General features: G+C 35.6%; 2 protein-coding genes across 9 annotated transcripts in view; one reads left to right on the forward strand and one right to left on the reverse strand.

Annotated features, from left to right (window-relative positions):
- Positions 1–26,312, reverse strand: part of LOC134848047 (U5 small nuclear ribonucleoprotein 200 kDa helicase-like) — a 77,289-nt gene that overhangs the window by 31,458 nt on the left and 19,519 nt on the right. For both annotated transcript variants that reach the window (XM_063865381.1, XM_063865382.1), the window contains 11 exons: positions 25,270–25,387; positions 24,794–24,987; positions 23,694–23,849; positions 21,569–21,798; positions 21,086–21,255; positions 20,198–20,385; positions 14,967–15,128; positions 12,771–12,902; positions 11,868–12,009; positions 11,438–11,551; positions 10,583–10,941 (listed from right to left, as the gene is read on the reverse strand). In XM_063865381.1, the coding sequence (XP_063721451.1) occupies positions 10,583–10,941; positions 11,438–11,551; positions 11,868–12,009; positions 12,771–12,902; positions 14,967–15,128; positions 20,198–20,385; positions 21,086–21,255; positions 21,569–21,798; positions 23,694–23,849; positions 24,794–24,987; positions 25,270–25,387 (1,965 nt within the window). The remainder of the gene's footprint in view (positions 1–10,582; positions 10,942–11,437; positions 11,552–11,867; positions 12,010–12,770; positions 12,903–14,966; positions 15,129–20,197; positions 20,386–21,085; positions 21,256–21,568; positions 21,799–23,693; positions 23,850–24,793; positions 24,988–25,269; positions 25,388–26,312) is intronic.
- On the forward strand, positions 1,079–6,886 carry LOC134848035 (uncharacterized). Of its 7 annotated transcripts, none has more exons than XM_063865365.1 (4): positions 1,079–1,166; positions 2,216–2,410; positions 6,256–6,424; positions 6,688–6,886. In XM_063865365.1, the coding sequence occupies exons 2-4, from the start codon at positions 2,314–2,316 to the stop codon at positions 6,758–6,760; spliced, it is 339 nt and encodes a 112-aa protein (XP_063721435.1). In that variant the 5' UTR covers positions 1,079–1,166; positions 2,216–2,313; the 3' UTR covers positions 6,761–6,886. The 7 variants fall into 7 exon arrangements, with proteins under 7 accessions (XP_063721435.1, XP_063721436.1, XP_063721439.1 ...); XM_063865366.1 differs by lacking the exon at positions 1,079–1,166 and adding an exon at positions 1,210–1,228; XM_063865369.1 differs by lacking the exon at positions 1,079–1,166 and adding an exon at positions 1,335–1,352.

Here is a 26,312-nt window from a genome sequence, read left to right on the forward strand (position 1 = left end):
GAGAGTTCATACTATCACACAAGCTTTGCTTGCGTAAATATACTCATTTGATAAGTTAGTCTTAGTGTAGCAGAAAGATACCTATTGGGAAAAATGAAAATTATTTGTTTTTGAGCTGCGCTGGAAATTTATTCATGTAGGCAGCGGCGGATCTAGGATTTTCTCGAAGGGGGAGTGTTTTCAAATAGTTAGTCGAATTTTTTTGTTTCAACCAAATTGATTTCCCGAGCGCTCTTAGAACACTATAAAGACCCTATTTTGACAAAAAAAAATTAGCCTATAAAGACCCTATTTTTGAAAAAAAAAACGGGTCAAAAAAGCCGTTTTTTTGAAAATTTAGACCAAACAACCGTGTTTTTTTTGGCGCTCATAATTGGTACATATTGGTTTCAAATTGGTATATATCGGTTAGTCGGTCGAAATTTGATGTCATAAAAAATCCCAAAGGGGGACCCTTTGGTTGGTGACATGCCATTGAAAAATCCCAAAGGGGGACCCTTTGGTTGGTCGAATCCCTGAGCTATTTCATTTCGCGTCAAAACTTATATTATCATGAAAACATGCTCTGATAACTGAGAGGAAAGTTATGATTTCCACATCCACAAATTTATCTGGAAGGTGTTTTTTAGGCAGGCCAAAAAAACTGTTAGCCAAGTTTTCATATGTCATTGGAAGTCTTCTGCAATAATTTCTGGCAAAAATGCAGGAAAGTTTTCGATAAACCAAGCTTTTGCACCCCTAAAATTTTAATTTGGAGATTTAGCGGCATCCAAGTTAGCGGTGCAGCGCTTAGATTTTTAAATTAGCGATGACAGAAGTCTATCTTTGGTAGTAAATGATTACAACGGACTTCTCCCCTGAGATATATTAAAAAAACAACGAAGCATTACTTTTTATTAGGTTGTCAAACACAATTTTTACACTCACTCCGGGCAATAATTTCGGGCACTATCATTTAATTTGAGAAATAAAAGCTGATTCACGCATTGAATGTCGAATGGACAAACAACACCATTTAAATTAACCGGCTTTTGTAACCAATTTCCATACTAAACAGTGATCAAATATTTATAATATGTTAATATTCTGGTTGATTATTTTTTATTTGTCTCATTTATAGCACTTGGTCGCTTTTCGACTTATAAAGAAGCACAATTTTGTCAAAAGTGAGTTTAGCTCACCAGCTAACATTTGCATAAATATTCAGTTGAACCGCTCAATTATTAGGGTAGTTAAATTGTGTTTTGAATAAGAAAGGGAAAAAAATAGCTCGTATTGAACATTCGTATCGAACATTCTTCTCAAAAAACCTGCAAAATAAAGGAAGCTTCTTCGATATAAATTATTTTGAAGCAAGTTTTTAAGTACATTTAACGAAATAAAATACAAAGTAATCAAACAATTTCTTGCTGTATTAATGATTTATTTCTATAATTAAGTCTAGTTAATCAATATTTTAGACGTTTTCCCCCTCTAAATCCACTATGGTTCTAGAAGGGTTCTCCGCACTACAAAGAAATCATTTCCCCGGGTACCCAAGATTATCTTTGCCCAAATTCAACCTTAAAAGCAAAAGAAAGCTGAATAATTGTTTAGAAGACCTTTCAATGTCTTTCTTTTTTGTTCTTATCAGTTCCGCGCAAATTTAACGACCAACAAAAGTGCTCATCGGTAACCCCGATATCATATGTGCATAAATCGAGGGCTCAAACTCATATCCGTCAAAAACAAATTTCTAAAAAAGATAACAAAAACGTTTTCAGAAACATCTTTGAAAGTTTTTATCTAGTGCAAATTTCCTTTCAAAAAATAGTCTGAGATAGCTTTTGATGAAGAAAATATTGTATTTTTGGTAAGTGCCGCCCGTATTCAAGACTGATTTTAATCGGAGGACATAGCTGAAAAGAAACTCTCCGGTCACTTCATAAACACCTGAAAAAATATTGAGATCGGGGCAAGGAAATAATCAATAGTATTCAAAACAGCGACACCACCCAAAAATTATTGGCTTTTCAGAATTTTTCTACCACTCTTTATTGAGCAAATAAAAATTCTCAATAAACCTCAATCGGAGCTCTTAAGAAAACTAGCTATAAAACAAACACTTTGTAAAAAGAAAATCTCCAATAGCAAAATAAATTTCATTTTATTTTCTCCAGATTTCTTTTTCCAATCAGCGTAGAACTATCTCTGCCAAATACAATCTTTATTTTAGAGCTAAAAACATCTATTTCTTCATTCAGCAGCAGTTTCTTGGCCCGAGAAACCTATATTTATCACATTGTTTTATACACCAGTTCAATTTGTTCAAACATGTCAGCCTTTGCAAAAATTCGCATCGCAAACTTCCTCAACAAATTATTTATTTTGTCAGTTATTTTGTTAGTCATATCTATATACAGCTGTTCAGGTGAGCTTTCTTCTACCAATAATACAAAACCCAAATGAAACCTGAGGCTTAAAATCAAACAAAAAATTAAATACAATCAGTGCTTTCTCCCATTCCATAAAAATCCCATACAAAAATGAAAAACGTATAATCTTGGAGCAAACTTTTTTCATTTAACTCATTCCAAGATCAAAATCAATATGAAACGGAGAGTAGAAAAGCATTAATCTCTCAAAGAAACTGCAAAAAAACGAATGATTATGTTTCAAATAGGTTTTCTTGTGAACAAACAAAAAGTTTTTCATGTGGTATCTTATTCGCACTTGCTAGGCGAATTGGTATCTTAATCTAAAAAAAAAACAATTGAACCCAAAGCTGCCCTCTCCTTTGCAAGCGTTAGGGAAAAACACACTTCAAAGCACAAAGATTTACAGCAGAGGCTTATTACTTAACCAAAACCTAATTCAGCATGTATGTTATTTACAATTTAAATATCAAGTTTATTCGTGGACTAATCAACTGACCTTTTATTTGGTCATTGTTTTCTTCGAGTTTGCGAGAAGGCGCACTTTTTTGCCTGACTGATTAAAAAAATGCATAGGAGTCATAAATTTGAAGGGGGAGCGGTCACCGAATAAGCAAATTGGTAATTGGCTCGTGGTGATTTCAGTTTTGGACCAAGTACCAAGAAAAAAATTGGCAACAAGGTTTTTCATCGAATAATCGAGCACGAAACTTCTCAAACGAAAATTACCCCCAGCAAAATTTCTATTTCAAATGTTTGTTGAAAAATACCTCAAACGGAAGGAACCAAAATGGTTTTTTATTGCTTGGTTTTTTTTATTGTTTAAACGAACATAAGAATCAGATCAAGTTTAAACGAACATAAGAATCAAAAAAGGAATCGCATTATCATTTATTTGGGACAAGTTCATTCAGTAATTATAAATCAACACTACGAAAAATTTTGCAAGAAATTTAATTGATACCGTCACATCCCTCAGCGAATGGACTTTCATATACATTAATTTATTATTTTTTCTTCGTTAATTTATTTATACATAAGGAATGTGTTTTTATATAACATTCCGACGTAATGGTTGTATTAAATGCCTGGTCTGTCTTTTATTTTTGGCAACAAATATCGAGTAAGAAAAAGGTTAATTGAAATCAAATTTTAGCGAATGTAACTTTCATTTTCGAAAAAAGCCCATAATTTGCAATTCGGTCGCCATAGGATCTTCTTAATAAGACCGAAAATCGATTTGTTCCACTAATATCAGGTCGAGAAAAATTCTGAATACTGTATCGCTAACCCCCCTCAACTTGGTCACCAAGATCATGAGAAATTTTAAAATTAAAAAACACTTTTGATTGAAACTACAAGCTAGCCGCCATTTTTCTTGATAACAACTATTTTCTTTTTGAAGACCGTAATTTACTATCATCTTGTTGAATGATGTTGAAATGAGCTAAATACTATCGATGGCTAAACAAAGCAATTTTTTTAATTTCGAGTTTCATACAACCTTCATCACGTTAGAGCTATTTGAATTGCCATGATCTATTACTTTTATTATTTTTTGATAAATATAGCTCAAGTTGAGAAAAACGGGATCAATCGGTAAAATTTATGATAAACTTTGAAACCCATTACAAACAAAGTCAACACACTAGAAAACAGTTTATTGGAAAAGAGTCAATACACTAACGCAAGGAAAAGAGAACAGACTTGTTTTTTTTTGGGAAAACTTCAAATTTCGAACTCCAAAAAAATGGCCTTGAAGATCTTTAAATTTCAAGAACAATTTATGCTTGACATTTTTAAACTAAAACTAACCCATTCTTATAAAACTGATTGAACAGGTAAAATGTTTTGTTCTGCTCTGATATCTGAAATACACTGTTAAAACTAGAAATCGATCAAACGTTTCATTACCAAAGGAAACGAACTTAACTTAAAAAGAAAAAAAAAATCTAACAGCGAAAAATCAATTTTGAACAATTTAGAACTGTATTCCTTCAAAAGTCAATCCATCAAATTACTGAAATGCATGCGAACAAGAAAAAACCATACCGCCAAGAAAAATGAAAATGCCTAAGTCGAAACATGAACGTGAAAACATTTGTGTTCATATGAAAGAAACGCGATCACAGAGGCAAAGTAAGCGGAGCTTTGCTTTACTTGTGATTCAACGCAAGCACACCATTGCAAGCTACCGCAAAAAAAGACAGAAATAGACAAAAAATGAATTTTCTTTTTTCGAAAAACAACAGTCGAAAAACAGAAACACCAGAATTAATTTATCTTTTTGTTCTAACAGAGCGGCCACAAAGCTGATAAATAGTTAGTGGACGCCTATAAAGAAGAAAACAAAAAACTATAAAAAAATGTTTTAATGAATGTAATTAATTCATAAAACTTTGAAAGCTTGCAACATTAAAAACCTGAAATTTTCACAGAAAAAATCAATCGGTTATCATTTTTTGCTTCTGAAGCGACAAAAAATAAGGCAACTAAGCCAATAAAACATGAACCGAGCCCACTCAGGTCGAATACAAGTTTTAAGCAAAAACTAAAACAAAAGGTAAAACCAAGAAAAAAATACAACGTCAGGGCTAACAAGTTACAGAAACAAAACATAGCCAATCGAAGATTGGAAAAGAATAATGAACGGAAAATCTCAACTTTCGATTTTCAAAATAAAAAAGATTCCCTTAAATCTCTTGTAATTTCTATAACAATTTATTATTGGCGCTTTTTTGATAACATGAACCCAACTTGAAAAAACTGGATCAATAGGTAAAGTTTTTATTCCACTGGAAAACCTTTAAAATGAATTCCACTTTCAAAACTAGAAATCGTTTACGTTTTTTCGCGCCATTTTCACGTTCGTATTGGGAGAGTGCTATTAACGTTACTTTCAGCAGATATATTTCACATGAACTCAAAAAGTGCATTATACCTAAGCGCATCAATATTTCAAAACAATTTCCTGAAAAAAAATAGCAAGACCTATAAGAGTCTTCACTACGTTCGTTACTATTAATCAAAAACTTTGCTGACATTAAAAAAAATTTACCGATGTGGCAACTAAGCCGACAAAACATATGAAGTCATACGACAGTCCGACAAATTTTTGCTGAAAAATTTAATTTCGAACACACTGAAAAACAAATAAGTCCGACCGGGACTCGAACCCCAGATCTTCAGGTACATATGCATAGGCGTTAAATCCGGCCAAGTAAGAAGGAGTCTCGAAGTTGTTAATGATATATCAACGTCCCAATTTCTTACAGATTTGTAAGAAAATTGTTTACGGGGAAAAAACTCTAGTTCACGATTACAAGACCCTTGTTCTTGCAAAACTACTAAGAAAAACTTGCCCCGTTCACCTAATCGAATTTAAGATCAGAATCAAAAAACAAAATGCTGATTTCTGATTGAAAAAAAAACATAAGCCTTTCTGAGTCATTAAGGGAGAAGACTCTTATAAGCGAGAACACGACACAAAGCAGCTCTGTAAAGTGCAACAAAATTGAAAAACGCCTCGGACTAGTAAAAATTCGGCTACGTCTCGGATTCGATCTGCACCCTAGAGATCATGAGTCTCACGCAATAGCCACTCAGCGACGAACGCTTTATAAATCACAAACAAAAGCCACAAATAAAGTAGAGAACAGATGTTATGAAATTTCAAATGCTACAGATCGTGATTATAGCGAAAGTGCACCAAATAAATGAACACTTTCATTTGCGAGTTAAGTTACAACAAAAAAGGTTCGTACTGAGACACTACGCTGCTGGCTAGTGTAATAAGCTAGGAAATAACTTGTAGCAACACCAATTTTAACATTTGTTTCAGCCAATGAGTCAGATATGGCTGATCCCTCAAGGTACATAGCATCTCCCCAATTGAGGGACAACTGGAATTCACTACGAGGATTCAACAAGAAGAACACAAACTGGAACTCATTCAGATCTTTCAAGAGGTCGCCCTCCCAGTGGACCTCACTGCGCAGTTTCAACAAGAGGTTCGTTTTTTTTGGAAGTTTCAAAAAAAAACAGCCAAAACGAAAATTTTCGGCGACCTTTGAAAGGTTTCGACAAAAAAGGCAATTGATTGGTGCGCGGTCCCAAAATGTAGGGTTTGCCAGCTGAAAATTAATCTCGTAAAATTGTAGAAAAGGATGAACCTTTTGGGTAGTGTGTCGAATTCCTACATCAGCCCCTGGATACAAAATTTATTATTTTTGAACCTGAGACAGTTTCCAAGCCTGTGTTGTTGAACTTCTAGATCACCTTCTCGTTGGAGTTCGTTCAGAAGTTTCAACAAAAGAGCAGAAGAAGAAACTAGCTTTGAAAAATGAACCAACAACAAAACAAGGACATAAAAAGCAGAGCCGACAGCTGAGTCAAGTTGAAAATATTGAGAATATGTCTATTTTGAATTGATATTGGTCGTATTATGCTGCAATTTACACCGACTAAACGCGTTTTTCTTAAAGACCAATAGTGAAACTCTGAGAATCAAGAATCTTTAGTCAGCTTAGTGAAGGAAAACGCAAAAACATTACTCAAATCTGTATATTTATGTAGAGCACAGAAAATATTCCAGCAAGATGAGACAATCAGTCAAAAATTTGCCGACTTTAACAGTCTCTCTGAGGCAACTCGATAATCGTTTCGAGACAATTTTTTCTATTTCGATCTTCACGAATATACTAAACGGAGCTTAACAAAGGTTTCTCCTGTTGTAGCTTGAATTATTCTTAACACAGGAAAAAAGGAGCTTCGCATAAATTGCCACGTTGGTTAGAGATTCGACAGAATTAAAGTTGATGTTGTAATAACCTCCATAGAAGAGAAATGTCAAAAATGGGTATCGTAAAACACAATGATACATTGCACGTTAATTCATCTAAACAAGGCTTTTGAAACAGATGACCACAAGCTACCATTAGAAAATGAGAATCATATGCATTTCGAGGTTCTGTTTCTAAACTTCTTTGTGCTATGTAAATCAGCCTTAATAAAACGATACCAAAAAGCTCATGCTAAACAAAACAAAATACTTTTTCATGATGTCCCATAGGGATTTATTTTAGGTCCTTTTTCATCATTTATTCAAATGATAGCAAACAGGCAGAAAAAAAAGAATTAATCGCATTTTGTATGCAAACTACTGTTATAAAAACAGCACCAAGAAACGGTGACTTACCGGTTAGATATCAGAAATATCAACACACTTGCGATACAACATCAACATAGCATTTTAAATTACCAGACAGAAAATGACACGGAAGCAACGCACTTTTTAAAATTCAAAGTTTTGGAGATGCGGTTCAGAAACAAAATCCAGAAACAAAATCACCGCCATTAAAAAAGCCTTTAAAACATTCACCGAGCGGAAACTAAGCCGACAGTACTAGGGTAGATGCCAGTTGATAAAAAAACCAAATGAGGTCATAAAACTTAGAGCTAAATAATTGTGAAAGCTTCTAGGAGCTACTTAACAATCGCCCTCCCTTTGGTTTCTACAAAAGAATTAACATCCTTATAAATAAAAGCAGTAAATGGCACTAAAGCGTTGTATTTGAAATCCGAGTTTTGCTGCATTCTGATCGGCAAAAAACTTGACAACTTAATCTACTTAACAATTACCCCCACCTTTCTTGAAAGGGGGCAATTTTTAAGTAGATCCAGTTTCTATGCTCCATCATTTGAGACAAAATAGAACAACGATCTTTTTTGCATTCTAAACGAATCAAGATGAGATGAAATTTAGAATCCGCGGCATAGATTTGGGCAACTATCAATATCAGATACACGTCTCCCTCATAGCAGTTTGGATTTTTTATTTTTCCCACCAAATAAATTACTTATTTTAACTTGACTGCTTTCTTTTACAAAGGAGAGTAGGCGCAAATAAAGGATTATAGGTAGGTGCCGAAATACGGGCTGAAAACATACTAACGGCATTCTCGCAATTCAGTTTTTTATTCTAAATATTTCTAAACATTACAATGGATGGAAGGTAATTTGCAAACAATTTATTCTATATTATTACAGAGGCGACTCTTTCTTTACTTCTTTAGCCCATGTTAGGCGGTTTCTGCTTGTTCCTCTCCAGGCGAAGGAACTTTTCCATTTTCACCGGCCTTAACCACAGGTCTGCAGGAGAAAAACGGGAGGGATTTCTGGGGCAGTTAAATATATGCCAACTAGTGTGGGGTGACAACAGACAGTTCGGGCAAGGTGGGAAACATGGTTGTCTAAGCGGCCGAGATGGGTGTTTAAAATCCGACTAACCGGACCAAAGTTCGGAAAACTTACACCAGTGGTTCTGGGAAGGGACTGTTCAGAGGGGGCGATACTTGGAGGTGGGATACAACTGACTTTGAGGAAGGTGCTTCTGCTAGGAAGTTGGTTACAAAATTTGTATGGTTTTGTTTAAGAAGGCACTTGTGGTAGTAAAATCGAAAAAGGAAACTTCCTCTGAGTCGTTGAGATTTGGTGATGGGTTTTGGTCGGTTAATACTGAGGCTGTGATATTTTTAAAAGCACTTAAATGAATTTGCGAACTTGATGTGGGGGTGTGGGGGGTGGGGTAAGAGTGATAAACATAATTTGGGTAACGGAAACGGAATGTGGAGATTAAAAACTGAGAATTTGAAAGAAAGTGCTGGTTTGGAACGTTAAGGATCTTGACTTCACTGTGCTGGAGTGCAGTGAAGCTCATAAGAGTTAAGCCAGTTATTACACTCTTGTGGGAATGCATATAATAAAAAAAAGGCGAATTAAGATGTAAAACAGAAGTATGGTTTCTTCAGAGTGACCCCGATAGGAACCTGCTAACGCCTTCAGGACTCCTATCATGCGACAAGCCTTGCCAGCAGATCTCTTGCAGTGTGCTGCAAAGCATGGATTCCGATCAAAATTAGCCCTTAACATTTTTGGATTTTTATTCAGAGGGAGGGCTCGTGGTTTAAAAAGACAGTAGACAGTAGGAGTTTTGTAGAAATCTTTGTTGTAAGACGAAAACAAGTTATCTGATCCTTTTATAGGACGCGAACGCTAGGTTACGGAAGGTAACAAAAAGTTTAAAAGGTAGCGCCGATAACCATTAGCGAGCGCGATGCTTTCGGGGTGAGGAGGGGCGTCATGGACGTAAAATTAAAGGGTCGGTGATGAAACAAATCCCCGGGGAACTTCACAAAGAAAAATTCTATTGGGGGATACTTGGTTGTTGAAAAAAGTGGTGGCTTGTCGGCCACATAAAAATTGCCGAGCCAGTGAACTATACCTCCTCTCTGCATCGGTGTGTCATGAATGATTTTCACTACTGTTCTATGACATACCGCATCAGATGCCTTTGAAAGATCAAGTGTGGCGAGAACAGTACGTAAAGAAGGACGGTTTTGGTTAAAACCTTGAGAGATAAAAATTCAAGGGTGGAGAAAGCGGTTGCGATGGAATGAAATAGGCGGAGCCCATCTTGGGGTGTGGCAATTGGGAGGTGCTTTGTTAAAAAGGGATGGACGAGCCTCTCTAAATTTTGACGGTGGGGCACAGTACTCAAATAGGCCTGTACATGGAAATTTTCTGTTCCTTCTCAGGTTTGAACAGGGAGGTTACATTTGGGGGATAATCAAATAAGTGAAGTATTCAAGTCCAAGAGGTTCACGGAGTTTGAGGTGGACATTATAGATGCCATCCGGACCGAGTGCTTGTGAGGGTTTGCTATCCGCAATGGCTTGTTTAATTTGTTGAGGGAGAAAGTTGGGTTATCAGAAAGAGAACGTTTGCCAATTTCGCGTTTAGTTTTCCTTTGCAAACACAAGGAAAATACGCCAAGATCTAGCTTAAACGGGTTTAAATGAGCACTTTTAATTGAGAGTGTAACTATTTTTGCTATTAACTTCACAGAGGTGGAAAGAGTCCACATAAGTCAAATCATCTAAGTCAGTGATAAATCTGTTTGTCGAGTTTCACTTGCACAACTAGCGTGAACAACTCTCAACTTTGATTTGCACAAATTTCGCATCGCTTAAATAATATCTTTACGGCGTTCAGTAACATTTAACTAAAAATAACACTTAAATTATACTAACTTTTAGAGCGTTGTGAAAAAAAGACTATTTAAAATTTTAGAAGCTTTGAAAAACTTGTTTCAACGAAAGTAATATTACCTTAGCACTTGGTTCCTCTACCGACTCTTTGATCGGAATCGGGACTCTTTCCATCAACTTATTCAACTCTAGTTTTTCCTCATCCCGCACAATTATATGTTTGAACTCCGAACTAGAAGCGAACACTCGGAACAACTCAATTTCCGACAACGTCGACTTCAACAACTGATTGAATGTAGCCATGGTTTGAAAGCAACAGTAGTAGTGGCTTGAGATTCTTCCGAGGTCAGTGACAAAAATATTCCCGCTTCTTCTGTCGTATTTAATCAGATTATGTTTGTCCAGAAGTGCACAGGCGCTGTGTACTAAATCGATTCTTCTTTGCTCCAAGATTTGGTCTTTGTCGTCTTGAATGACACCTGAAATCAAGATCTTACATTTCCAAATGGATATAAACTATAACCACAAAAAAAATCATCTAAGATAAAACCGCAATACAGAAATAATTGACACTGAATAAGACCAATTCGATTTTAGGGTTCTATTGCATACAATTTTTTGTCTCATCCCATTCTTTTCAATGGTCTCATTATATATTATGATAGCATTAGTTTTGGCAGTGGGTATCATAAATTGAACTCGCGTAGAAGTTCAGCAATGCTACCCTACTTAAGCCCTCCAGATCATCTCTACTACGAATACATCAAAGGACAATTGAGAAGACCCTTGTCAAAACCCGATATGAATTAAAATAAGATAAAGAGAGCATGATTAGCGCGAATCGGATAGTTTTCAACGCGGAGAAGACTTTTTAATGGGAACGGAGAAAATAATAGACATACACTGAATGTTAAATATTTAACTTTCAAATTTATCTTTCTAAATAGGATTATTATGTTTTAAAGGAGTAAATACCATATAAGGATGGGTTTCTCAGCATCCGGATGTAAAGATACGTGTATCCCAGCCAGTTGACAGCATCCCTTGTGTTGTTGATATTTCCCAGCACAGCCTCCGCACAAAGATGGTCTGCAAACAACCTTGGTTTTTTCTACTTAACCAAAAAATAGCTCACTAATGATTTCTCAGTTTTCGAATTTTTGAAGCTGGTCCCATTTATGGAAAAGTTGGTGGGTACAATGATCGACAAATTATCATGCGTATGAAAGGTGAAATTTGTTTTTAAATGGCCCGAATTTCCATCTCAAACGCCGTTAATGGAACTTCAAATCACTTAAGAGCAAACATTTTGATGCATTAATTTAAAATTTAATCTCTATCTCAATAATAGTTTAGCACACAAAAATCATTAAAGTTTGAATGCAGATTACAGGATGGCACAGACCTGGTAGTTTTGAAATGAACTGGCTCTCGATTGGGAGTTGCTGGTTCATCAGAGACAGGTAGTACTGCAGCTCTGAGTGGGAGGTGAGAACTATTCCAGTTCCCTTCTGGTCGTATTGGGGTCTGCCGGCTCGACCCAACATCTAAATTATAAGGCAAACTTCCCTCTATGTGTAGCAAACCAACATCTCAATAAGTGAAACGTAGCCAACACAGTTGGAAAAGAGTCGAAGAACACAAAGAAACAAAAACTGACTTGTTTTTTTTAAAATAATTTCAACTTTTTCGAAATACAATATGAAATATATTTGGCCTCAGACCTCTTTCAATTTCAAGAACAGTTTATGATTGACACTTTTTGATAACGTTAATTTAATTTGAGAAATTTGGATCAATAGATAAAGTTTTGATTCCGCAGTTTTTGCATGTGCATTTGAACTTTTAGGTGATATTGAGACATTGTCCGAATTTTTTTGCTACTGATCATACATGAGTCTTCACTGCGTTCATCGATTCTTAGAAAAGTAAGAAAACAACCTGGCTTCCGGATTTGAAAACAGAACACCAGTTCCAAAGAGGATATCAAAAGGAAGAGGATATCTTTGCGCGCTCTACATTAAATGAGCTGTCTCTGCAATTAACTACTACGCTCTGCATTAGAGTAACTAAGAGATTCTATTACAGACATCAAATCTGAATCTCACTATTTTGGACCTTTTCTACGCCCTCTCCCTTAATTTAGAGTAAGCTACAATATAAGATAACTTAAGAAATTGTGACAAATTGTGACCCCCCCCCCCCCCAAAAAAAACGTTTGAAATCACTTTGTTGACAATGATATTACCCGCACCGTATTTTTTATGGGTTTTTAGAGAGGCATGAAAAAATTTGATCAGGTACTCACCTGCAAAATATCCAGCGCGCCAAGTTCAGTCCACCTGCCCTTTTCTGGACTATAAACTTGGGTTCCCTTAATTATCACAGTATTCGCTGGCAAATTCACACCCCATGCTAAGGTTGCTGTAGATACCAAAACCTGAAACAAAAAAACTATTACAAGATAACAAACAACATGATAAGCGGTCAAGTGGCTAAGATTTCAGCCTATCAGTCGAAAGATTGGTGGTTCAAGGCCCATCCTGATGCGAACTCAATGCTAGAGGGTAGTACAGCATTCACTTGTCAATAGAAATAAGATTTCTCAAAAACAGAAAACAATTAATAGCCTTCTAAATGTCTTTCAATTTGCAGTGAAGCTTTTAGTTCAAATGTCAGGCGAAAATCAAATTTATTGATTTTCAATTCAGTTCCTTGAAATATAAAGTTGTCGAATTGAAATCCGCTATTAAAAACTGGCAGGGAAAATTAGAATTGTATAGCAGTCACAAAACTGTTCAACAAGGAAAATGGAAATTGTAAAGTAGCTATTTGAATTGCATTCGATCAAAAAAACTTTAATTAAAAACATCTGTTTGAGAACTCTCAGAGCTACCAGTTAAAAGTTATGCCTTTCAGAGCTGGCCCATAAAATTCAAAACAAAACGCTGCAACAGTCATCCTATAAAAACAAAGCTAACTAACAACATAAAAACATAGCTCAAGGAAGCCGAAAAGTTGAATTTCGGAGAAAAAATGTCATGTTTTATAGCCCGTTGAATCTGAAGAATAAATGAAGAACGTGAAACCGTAGAGTGATTGTTTCTCTTCTAATAACGCATTAACTTGACCGAATAGCACAACCGAACAGATTCGGCTGGAAAGAAAAGCGATCTCGTAACTTTTGTAAAGAGCAGACAGTTGGAAAAGGTCAATCAACTCACGGCAACCATAAAATGAAAATTTTTGGACAATTCTTTAACTTATAAAATATCAGCTTCAAGCGCTGTCTCAAAAAAGGATTTTTTTATTCCCTTGAGAAATCCTACAACTTGAGTCGATTTTAAAAAAGTAATATGCATTTTTCGCACTATTTGCACTTTAGAAATTGGTGAGCGGTGTTTGCCTTCTATTTAGAGAATGAAATTTAAGTGAATTCGCAAAAAACCTTAAAGTCAGACAGCTAAATTGAAACATAGCCAACAGACAGTTGGAAAGGAGTCAATGAAAGAGGAAACAGAAAAAAAACACTAAATTGCTTTTTTACAAAAAAAACTTCAAGCTTCGAATTTCAAGGAAAACATCATGCTTTGAATTTCAAGAAACATTTATGTTTGAAACTTTTTTGATATAAATAAAACAATTTGAGACAAATGAATCAATAGTTAAATTTTTATTCTACAGAAATCTGAAAATTTAAGAGCACTTTCGAAATTAGAAGTCGATCTCCTTTTTCGCGGTCTTTACACTTTCGCACTACGTTCATGACTCTTAAAAGAAAAATATGTTTTGGAAAATCAACGTTGCGTTAAAGTCAACCATTAAAAGTCAGACAGCTAAATTGAACCATAGCTAACAGACACAGAAGGAAATGAGTCAATGAACGCAAGGAAAATAAAAAAAAATACGAATAGAAGAACAAAAATCATGTTTCGAACAAAAATGAACAAAGTATAATGCGGTCTTTGAAGTTAAAAAAATATATGATTGAAGTTTTTCGATAAAATTGAACCCATTTGAGAAAACTGGGTCGATAGTTGTATTCACTGGAAAATCTGATCCATTTTCGAAACTAGAAGTCAATCACGTTTTTTTTGCGACATTCATACTTTTCCTGTTCGACTGTGGAGTTAGCCTTCCACTCGAAAAGAAACCAAACGTCACACCCGAAAACCAAATTTGAGCCTGAACAAATTTTAGGACTTCTTATTAGAAATAAACGAAAAAAAAAACACCACAACCTATACAAGAGTCTTCACTACGTTCATTGACTCTTAAAAATTGAGCGTGAACAAACTGATCTAAAAAAAAGAAAAAATGAAGTTTGCTTAGGTTAACATTATTTGAAAAATGTTACACTAAGAAACGAAGAAAATAAATTGATTTTGGGCGTATTACAGCATCATAGTATAGCCTCGTCTGACACCTCAATTTAGAGGTTATGGTTCGAATCCTCCAAAACATGAAAATTTGAACAAATATTTTGTTATATTAATTTTTGTACCTGAATGTGTCTGTCACTGAATAGATCTTCCACCAGAGTCCTGTCAACTCGACCCATGCCTGCATGATGGATTGCGAAGCCATACGGCAACAGATCTCTCAATTCAGTGTCTTTCACATCTTCCGCCTCCTTGCGCAGAATCTCTACCGACGCCGACTCCTCCTAAAACATAATGGACATAGTGATCTTTCGCAATTTCGCTCATCCTAAAAGGTAGCGATCACAAATACCGGTATAACGCCTATTTTATATTATACACAGAAGTGATGTTGAGATTCGCGCACCACTTGTGATGAAAAAAATGACTACGATTATTATCAAATGAAAAGAAACATTGAAAATTTAAAAAACCGTCAAAAAATGGTTTTTGTCAATAAAAATTGTGAAAATCGTAACAAAAGCCCAAAAAAATCAGGAATAAAACTAGCTAAACAATAAAAACTCTACAAGATGCTTTCCGAATGCGAAAAAGTCGAATTTTCAAAAAAAAGAATTCTGCGGAAATAAGCCGACAAAAAAACACTCAGACAATAATCTTAAGTGGCCGAAACACTTCAGTTTGCAAAAAATCAAATCTTGACTGTTATCGAACTCCCCGGCTTTGACGTCTCAAATATAGCTGTAACAGCAACTTGGAAAAAAGCTGAACCTTTAAAAAAAGTCGGGCTACGGGAACTAAACCGACTAAAATAAATAGACTGAAGATAGTCCAAATTTTTTTCAGTTTGCAAAAACACAGGCTTCCGCCGGATTCCAAGCACAATCTTTTGCGTCTCACGCAGTTGTCTTATCTCTACACCAGATGCGCCAGATGGTTGATTGAATTTGAATGAATAGTTATCAAGCGATAACAAAGTTAAAACATAAGAGACAAATCAAATAATTTCAAGTCCCCTTCCCCTCAGAGCACCAAAACACGCGCACCAAAATATTTTCGATTAACAAACAGAGCAATAAGAGGCCACTAGGTCGATATTAACAAAGAGGCGAAACTGCATTTCGCATACACAAGCAAAAGTATGACCGATAACGCTACTGGGAAAAGCTGAAGCCTTCAAAATTTCTTAAGTGACGCACGCCAATTATGACGCATTAGTAGTACCAGTCAATTTGAAAAAAAAAGAAATTTACTAACTAAATTTATAGAGCAGTCCATGGATCAGTAATAACATGAAAAAAATAAATGTAAGGAAAATAAAATAAATCCCCCATACGCAATTTAAAGTACAAAGTGATACATTTCGCTCCTAGTAACAAATCAATTATGGCAAAAAGCTTCCTTCAACCAATTTGGAACGATTTTTTATTGACGTATTAAATCTCCGCCTACGCGTTAATAGCGCGAATTATATCGCGCGTTAATTCACCCAAATTGGCAATTCTTAAACCCCCATAACTTTACGAAAAACGATCACAGATAAAATATCTTTTCAAATTTAAGCACAGGACAACAATACCTTTTGAATGATATAAGAAATTCCGTCAAAAATGGCTAGTTAAAAGGTCGAAATTTGTCTGAAGAAAATAAACCACCCGAGCACAAATATTCCGTTACTTTCGTTACGAAAGTCGGAACAGTAATCGTCTGTGTTAAATTCCTTAGCATTGGCTGTACTTAATAGCTGGTTATTGATCAAAATGAACAATTTCAAATGATTACATTTTATCGCAACAATATTTGCGACTTACGTTGAAAAAAAAAAGATAGTTCATACTACAACACAAGCATTGCTTGTGTAAAAACACCGAAACCCAATAAGCCGATGAAACCAAAAAAAAAAAAAAATAATAAATCGAGTTGGTAAAATTACAACAAACATAATAAGCACATTGCGATTAGGCCGGATATTTATAACTCTAGCATGCACAAAGATCTGTTGCAACAGAAAGTCTCCTGGAATGAATGATTCCAGGAGATGACTCCTCTGAACAAAGTTTTAACAAAAATTTCTATTAAGATTTTAGCAAATTGTGCGATCTAGAAAAAGCAAATATTTTTCGCTAGTTGAAAAACGCAATATATGCCATTAAGCCGATGCGACATATGCCGAAACCCAGCGAGCCCAAAATAAAGAAAAGAAAAAAAGCCAAGAAAAATGTTGTCATGAAAAACTTGACCAATAATTTTTGAAAACTTTAGCAATTTGGGCTATCCAGTGAGCATAAAAACTATTTTCCTTTCAAACTACTCAAAATTAGGCCACTAAACCGATGAAGTATGAGCCGAAATTGTATGGGCAGAATAAAATTTTTCAGCAAAAAAAAAACAGAAAATTTACGAAATAAAGAAATTACAAACAGCAGAAGTAAATAAAAACTCTACAAGCAACTACAGTGTAAATTTCGTTCAGCAATAAAAAAAAACAATAATATGATGTAGCAACTAAGCCGATAAAACATAAGCAGACAAATATTATCCGACAAGTTTTTTGAAACTGAATATTTCGTATAAAAAAGGTCCGGTCAGATTCGAACATAGGACCATTAACGTCCCAGGCGTATTCGTTAACTCCAAGCCAAGTAAGTCAGAGAGGCAAAAAAAATCAAATTCATTATGAGCTGAACTTAAATTGACCATTCTGTGAATAAAGTTATTTACGTGGAAAAAGTCTAGTACCCGATTGCAATACCCTTGTTTATAGCAAAGGTAACAAGCACTTGAATCTGAATACAATGATACTTTTATGAGAAATATTGCAAAACGAACTCGGATATTTTATTTATAAAATATAAATTTTTTTTGTATTGAAAAAATGTATATTTTTCAGTCCCAACTTTGATACTTGCTACATTCATACAATTCCTGTTGCATCGAGGGCAGCCGAAAAGTTGTATGAAAATGTAAAAAACGCCGATAAAGCTTCGCAACAAACTATAAAGCCGAACAAAACCAATTCGTCTCTAAAAAGATTATCACATTTTCAACCTAGAAAAACTGTTTTAGGCAAAAAAAATCAACCAAACGAAAAAATGCAATCAAAGATCCTTCCCCACACTATATTTTTTTATTGAAGGAATTCTTGCAAGGCAAATCATCAATTTTTCAAGATATCTTAACAAGTTGTACTGGTGAGTTTGGCAGTCTAAATCGAATAACATGAAACCGTTAAGCGATATATATTCTCCACAAAGAATTTAGACGGCGATAAACCGCTCGAAATACATGCATTTTTTATCTTTTATATCATACTTTTAACATTTCCCCCCATATATGCCCAGTTGACAGCTTTCATCAGAAATGTGTTCACAGAGGCGCAGCTGCATTCCGCGAGCACGCGCAAAAAGGGACAAAAGGTAAGAAAATTTCGACTTTGGTTATGTCATCATCCAAGCGAAATCAACAAAAAAATATTGCCTTTTTATCTTTGGAAATCTTCATCTTCAATTAAATTTCGATCAATCAAACGCCTCAGCAACGTTAAATTGATGATTGATTCGTCTAAATTGGCCAGAAAGAATCATTTGATCTGACATAAGTTCACAGAATAGCATTTAAGAAAAATATTTCACGCCCATAAATAACACCCACACAGAGTCCACAGAAAAGTCAACATGATGTCCCATAGACAAAAATGAACAAATCTAACTCAATAAAAAATTATCTTACACTTTGAAAATCTTCCCTGTAAATTCCCACCACACATGTATCCATTTAAATTTATCCATCAGAATAAGGGTAAAAAAAAATTAAGCAGATATGAACCTTCAGAGAAAAGTTGTCAAGAGAAAAAAGCAAGAAAGAATATAACTTTTTATATGGTTGCTAATTTCCATTTTCCACATAAGTTTTGACATGTTTAGCTACCGAACACATCCCGTCGAAAAAAGAAACACGGAAGCTTTAAAAGTTTGAGGCTATTAACTACCAATTACCGATTAAAAAATTTAGTAGCTTAATATTCATTGACAATGGCAACCACCTCGAGCACTTTATATATCGGGATGCCCGCAGCGGCATCATGGTTGAGTTTACTAGCTCCCTGGAAAAATCACGGGCGGTATATCCCTTGCTTTCACAAAGGAAATTACAGTTTACATTTGAATAATTCAATTTGAATCAATTTTTAACCAGTGAGCAGAAATTGTAGAAAGATGTCTAAAAAGAGCCGTGAAGCTTCATTCAAGACAAATATAAATAAAAGCTTTACTCGAATTTACATTCGGAAAATGCTAGGCGGACTGTTTTGTCAAATTTTTGTCTAAGTTCCGGACGGGCAAAATTGCTGTTTTTGGGCTATATTTGGAAAGTTTTGACCAAAAAAATCAACCTTTTTTGGTGCAACTCCTAAAGGAGGTTATCGATTCCGCGGGAGGCGTCCCTGACTACAACCATAAAATCCGCCCCTGACTACAAGCATAAAATGAAACGAGCATTAATTACAATAACTTTGGGACACAGATTTTCACGACGCATTCTTGTGACTATCTTTACCACGATTTACATTTAACACCATTAAAAAGGCTGTACTCTTTTGTGCGCCATATGCCCTCATTGGTCAATGTTTCAGTTTCTCGAGTTTATGGCACCCAAAATAATAATTTAGATATCAAATGATGTTGTGAAGCTTAGTTTGAACAGAGGCGAAGCGGAGCTTCACACAAATTACGATACAACAAAAAATGGCACAGCAGCTAGCCCAAAAAAAAAGATGCAAAGCTGAGCCAAAAATGTTGGAAAACCTTTGATTTTTTTAACGTTTGTCGGGAATGCGGGTAAATTTAAGGAAAAATACTGAGAAACACAACCGCCAGTCTTATATAAGCATTAAAAACGAAATTCGTCAAGCGGATACTGAGCAGACAAAACTTGAGTAGACGACTGTTCAGCCGGAAAAAAAACCAAAATTAAGCTAAAAATTATTTTGAGCCAAATTATCAGGCAACTAAACAGAAATGCATCAGCCGAGACCTTTTAAGCCGATAAAAAACCTTTTGAAAAAAGCGAAAAATCATAACAAAAAAAAGAAAACTTAAAACAAGAGTTTATTTACAACCATCAATGAAAATTCGAATGGTCATTTGAAAGGCAAACGAGCTCAAAAAAAATCTGCTGACCTGATGCATTCTGTTCTGCTGCTATCAAAACGAGCTTACTGCTTCAACTGATTTTGTTCATCTAGTTATTAACCCGAAAAAAAGTCTACATTGAAGCTTGATAACGCTTGCTAATTGCGAGCGAAGTTAAATATCCCTTTAATAACTTGTCAACTAACTTTCTGAGATTAACGTACCTTGAGGAACTTCCCTAGTGTTTCATTCTGCAGACACTGGTCTCTGATGGATCTGGCAGTCCTGCCAGTCTCCTTCCTGGAGTGAACAAACACCAGCACCTGACACTGGCCCGCCCTCTCCATCACTTTCTCATACACTATTTCGTTCATCAGCTGCATGCGCTTAACTGCCTTCTTTTCTGTCACTCCTAAACAAATCACGTTGGAACTCATCTATAGAGAATATATCAGTCCAAAAAGTTAAAAGTTTGCAATATTCATTTTTCCAAGACTTTCTAGTTTTTTAATGCTTTATAGTTTGTCCATGAATTATCAGTGCTTTATTCATTTTGAAACACTTATGATCACGAATAAGGAAAAACTTAGGTCAAAAACGCAGAGGTGAAAACCGCAAACTCGTTATTTTCTTCCTGAAAAAAGGATGAAAAAAAACTTCAAATAGCTGCCATCAAAGCCGCAATTCGGAAGTTTTTTCATTACAAAGGCATGATTGATTGAATCAAGTCTTTGCAAAAACTAGGAACACAGAGATATTGAACGCAAAGAAACCGAAAACAGTGACTTATTGTTTTGAAAACATCCTACGTCATAGTTCCTTCCAGTCACTGTCAGTGACATGGTGGACAGAAAAATACTATTTCGTAGTGCCCTATAAAAAATTCCTTCTTAACTTTACAAAAGAAATAGAATTTCTACCCATCGAATTTTTGTAGCATGGTGTAATCGCTATGATGCAGGAACGAAAAATGTTCCTACTAGCTTTAGACACCAACTCTAGTAGTAATGGCTCCAACATTTCGTAGGCTTCATAAAAAACTTATGCTTCTAACGTTTCAGTGTTTCAAGAGCGAAAATATACAATCAATTTTTTGCAGTTGTTGGACTTACCTATGTACTGCTGCTCGAGTGGACATGGTCTGTATGAGTTGTCGAAGTAGTGCAGTCCAGTCTGGGGTTCCACTCTGAGGAAGGTGGCCACGTCCTGGTAGTTGGGGAGAGTAGCACTCAGACCCACCAGTCTCACCTCACCCTGCGTATTCTCTATGTTCCTGATGGTCCTTCAACGAAAAAATTAAATCATACAAAATTGGTAGTTTCAAATGATTTATCTCAACATTATTGCTACATTGTTCGAACATCTAATTTGCGAAAATACTCATAATGAAATCGGTTATCGTTATACGTAACTCGGCACCGACGTGTTGAGCCATTACTATAACTTTAATGAAACCGAAGCGCACAAATAGATGATACAACAAAGGTGACTCTAAACCCGCGTTCTTCTAATTTTACATATGTGTATTTTAAGTTGTCAATTTTCAATTAGAACTTCAAGTCTGCTTCAGAAAAACTTAAAACCAACTGGCTCACCTAGCCACAATATTCTCCAGCACCGGTCCTCTGTCATCATGCAGAAGATGAATCTCATCAATTATAATCAACTTCACCAGCTGAGTGTAAGTTCTCTCTCCCCCTTTCCTTGTGACTATGTCCCACTTCTCAGGGGTGCAAACTAGAACTTGAGTGGCCTGGATTTCCTCTCTTGTCAACTGATGGTCCCCAGTCAATTCCGATACTTTGATGCCATAAGACTCCAGTCTCTAAAAAAAACAGAAACAAGGGTACGTTTCAAAACTCTACTGAAGGTTGAAAGGGCTTTTCCTAGATAAAAATCTACTTTCAATCAAATATACGCTATTTGCAGATAATGAATTTTAAAAGCGGTAGAACTTCCGAAAAAGCGACAATCATAAGCGGATTAACTACACTAATTAACACTGAACTAGGAGCAAAAAGATAGCAAACAAACAGTTGGGGAAAAAGTCAATAAACGAAGGTAAACAAGAAAATAATGTTTTTTTTAAATAATAGATGGCCTTACAGCTCTTTGAATTTCTAGAACAATTTATGATTGACACTATTTGATTAAATTAACCCAATTTGAGAAAACCGGATGAATAGGTAAAATGTTTTATTTGCTGGGAAATTTGACACAGAGGTGAAGCTAAGCTTCGCGCCATTTGCGATACAAAAATCAAAAATGTCGAAAAAACGATATCTATCAAATGAATAGGGCTAGTTTTAAAACCAAGACGTGCCGAGACAAGAGAATGAGAAATTAGCAATAGAAGATAATTTACCCAGCGGTAACAAAGCCGAAGATACTTTCGCAGAAACCCTCTAAGCCAAAAAAAATCAGGAAGACTTCAGACTTATGGAAAGTTAATAAGTCCACCTCACCCTCAAAACACTCAAAAAACTTTATTTGCTCGTCAAATGAAACAGTATGAGACAAAAAAGCCGATTTAAAATAGACCGAAACCTATTAGGACCGAGAACAAAAAAAATGCCGAAAAATTTCAAAAAAAAGTAATAACAAGTTATCCAGCCCACCTCACCCTCAAAACACAGACACTGTAGTTGGATGGTTAAAACACAGCGGAAACTAAGCCGACAAAAAATAAACCCGAAGCGACGAAGTCAAAAATTCAAAAAATACCAAGAAATATCATTAAACACAGGCGAAGCTGCGCTTCGCAAACACTTGCGAGATCACGATCAAAAAGCAGCCCTATCAAGTGAAATAAGAAAAAGTAGCATAAGCCTCGAATCAGCAAAAACTAGGCTACGAGTAGGATTCGAATATGTGCCCTACTATAATCAAAAGATTTTGAGTCTCACGCACTATCTACTCATCCACGCAAGCTTAACAACCGATAAGCTACTAGTCACGAATAAAGCAATTACATATGCTAAAAAATTGCCAATGCAATTCAGCAAAAGTGGCACCAAATACAAATACACTCAATTTTGCAAGTAAAAATTTGGAATATAACAAAGTGAAGGCATCCAGACTAACTTTGCTTGTAAGAAGTAGCAAAGCGTAAGACCACATTATGCATAAATTACGCATTTCAAAAAAAAATGAGATAAATGGAGTTAGAAAATGTCTGAAATCGAGTTTTCATTACATTGCTTGAAACAAATCAATTTTTTCGGTTCATTTGATGAATTAAAAATGAATCAACTGTGTTAACTTATTAGTATTCGAATGTCAAGGCATATGCTATGAAAAAGCTGTAAGGGTGCCCCAAAAGGGGCACCAATATTTGCGACTTAGAATGGATAAAAAAAGAAAACGTACTAATACGCATCGCTTCGCAAGTGTAAAAATTTGAACTGCGAACTTATTGGAAAAACAATAATAAGGATGCTCAGAGAGAGTAATAGACCAATGAGCGCAAATATACGCACATACTGCATGCATGTCGTGAACTACATGCAATACTGAAATCTGTGAACAAAGTTGTTTATGGAAAAAAAATCTAGTACCCGATTACATTACCCTTGCTTATCGAAAGGGTAATAGTTAAAATCTATTTTTAAAGAAGAAATGAACTTAAAAAGAAACCAAAATTCAAACCGCAAAAAAAGCAAATTTCGGCTTGAAGACTTCTGAAAAAAAAATCACGACTTATAAATTAGTGAAACTTACCGCTGAGAAGTTTCCGACCATCTCCTGTACTAGTGATCGCATGGGTGCTACGTAGACTATCTTGAACTGGTCCGTGTTTATCCTGGCCTCCATGTCCATGTTCTTCCCTATCACTCGCAACATCGTCAACAGGGCCACGTTAGTCTTACCAGCTCCCTGCAACAGAATTACAACATTGAATTGAGCTCTCACGGAAGTGAGCAGCGTAAATCCAACAACTTGTCTGAAGAGAGCTCACCGAGTTTACAGAATATTCGCCCAATAAGATACAATCTATTTTGAAGGATTAGAGTTTCCGCCAAACAATATCAAATGAAACAATATCTCTCCTAATTTCTACATCGTGTTTATGAAAGAAGATTCAGACAATTGTTTTTTAAACACAGACGGGGCAAAGCTTCGCACCTACTTCGATACCACACAGACATAGCATTGTAAGCTAGTGCACACAATGACCAGCGTTAAATTAGCATTCGGAAGAATTTACTGGGCGCCAACAATAATTGGGTAAAATAGAATCGTTTACTGCTGAGCTTAGCTATTCAGTTCTATTTCAAGTTGTAATTGAATTTCATACTTAAAGAAAAAACACATTGTACAACTCTAATGAGGCGACTAGCAAAGAATCACTATTCATTACAACACCCTTTCGACCCCTCACCACCCAAAGGGTCCTCACTTTGCCCGACATCAATGTCGGCCGACCGACATCAATGTTCGGCCGACCGACCCTAATTTTCATACATGCGCCAATATAAACTAATTTTGAGGGGGAGCGAGCACCGAAAAAACGCAATTTTTTAAAATTAAAAACCTTCAAAAAAAAGTAACCTAAAACGTTTTTGTCCTGTTTATACAACAAATCCCCTACGCCGCAGAAAATTTTGTCAAAATAGGATAGCTATGGTGTTTTAAAAGAGTCCAGAAAATCAATTTGGTCGACCATTCTAAAAGAAGGGCAACGTTTCCTCAAAAAAACTATACGTAAAATGGGCAACGCTCGATGGGAAAATTGATCAATTGGTGCTCAAATATTCATTAAATAAATAAAATCAATGTACAAGGTTGAGAGTTATTTTCATCAGTTACATTCCACTTACAGTGGGTGCACAAATCAGCATGTTTTCATCACTCTCCAGGGCGCACTTTTGTACTTTGGACTGGATTCTGTTCAAATGAGAGAACCCCTTGAACGCCGGCTGGGCATATGCTGGCAGATCTTGAATCGCCACCAGTTTCTCCCCCTCTTTGAAAGGCTTTGGTCTCAAAGCAGGCACATGTACTTCCTCGTAACCTTAAAATCAGATCAATTAGTTCATCGGATCAACTGGAATGACTATTACCAGCAAGGACGTGCAGCTCTTTCAACAAAAAATACTATCAGGGTTATCTTGCCGCAACATATATTATTTTTGTACCCACACGGTTTAATTAGAAAATCATAGATTTAGACTTGCATTTAGAGGTTGAGCATGCAAGGGTTTTGAACGCAAAGTTAGCGAGATACAACAAGACCTACATGCAACAAGGTTCATACAAAACCAGCATGGATAAATTGACCGCATTAGCTCTGTACCTTTTTTCTGTCGTCTGTTTGAGCCTTCGGGCAGGTGACACTTCTTGTTGGACATGAGATGACTTCCTTGACTGAACGAGAGGTCTTCCAGGTCTAATGTTTTCATCTGGGAGTAGTTCTAGAACAAAAATCACATTTAATTTCTTCCACCTCATTTACGGATGCTTTTCCTTGAAAAATTATACACCTTAACAAATAAATACATATACACCTTAGCAAATAAATACGCCCACAAACTGTCAAAAAAAAACTAGACAATATCGAGATTCAAAACGATCCGCCTCCCATAATTATTCCATTTTTCCATTCAATTTACTCTTTTCCGCTTTTTTACAAATGCTCTTATCGATTAACAAATTTTCTTTTCGCTTTATTTGCAATGATGCACTGGATGCTCTTGGAGGTTGCTGGTTCACACATCACCTTCATGCGTGTACGCTTATAATTCGTTGGTCTATATTCACAAAAAAACGATAATTTCAGTTAAACCATCTTTTTTGATGAACATTAGTTTTTCGGTGGTTTTAGAGTTTTTTTTCATCTTTACCCTTGAGCTATCAAGCTTAAATTGTCTTTTTTAAACCTTTATTTAAATATCAGTCCCCGAAACCAGACAAAACTTAAAACTAAGAAAAGAAGATAAGAAGAAAAACGGCTGCAAAGAATTTCACAAGTGGTTTTCAAAAACTTCGAAAGCTCCTTTTCTTTATTAAGATTCAGAAATGGCTTCAGTTTGCGGCTCTTAAAGGCAAAACGTAAAGCAACAAAACTTAGATGCATTAAGGCACTTCCATATTTAAGTGAATAAAAACAGTAGTGTAAATTAAAACAAAATCACAAGTAATTTCTGAGGACCCTTTTTCAAAATGAAAAAGTAAAACGAAGCAGTAATGCAGTGAAGTAGTAGATGTTACAGGTGATCAGTGATGGTGGGGGTGGTGCTGGGAGACCCCCATGTTTTAAGATAGGAATAGAACATTGATATTTACCAATTGGATAACGCGCGCCCTAATTTCTTCCAAAAACCCGAGATTTCCACACAA

Source organism: Symsagittifera roscoffensis, chromosome 6 (genome assembly GCF_963678635.1).
Source record: "Symsagittifera roscoffensis chromosome 6, txSymRosc1.1, whole genome shotgun sequence".
NCBI classification, from domain to species: domain Eukaryota; kingdom Metazoa; phylum Xenacoelomorpha; order Acoela; family Convolutidae; genus Symsagittifera; species Symsagittifera roscoffensis.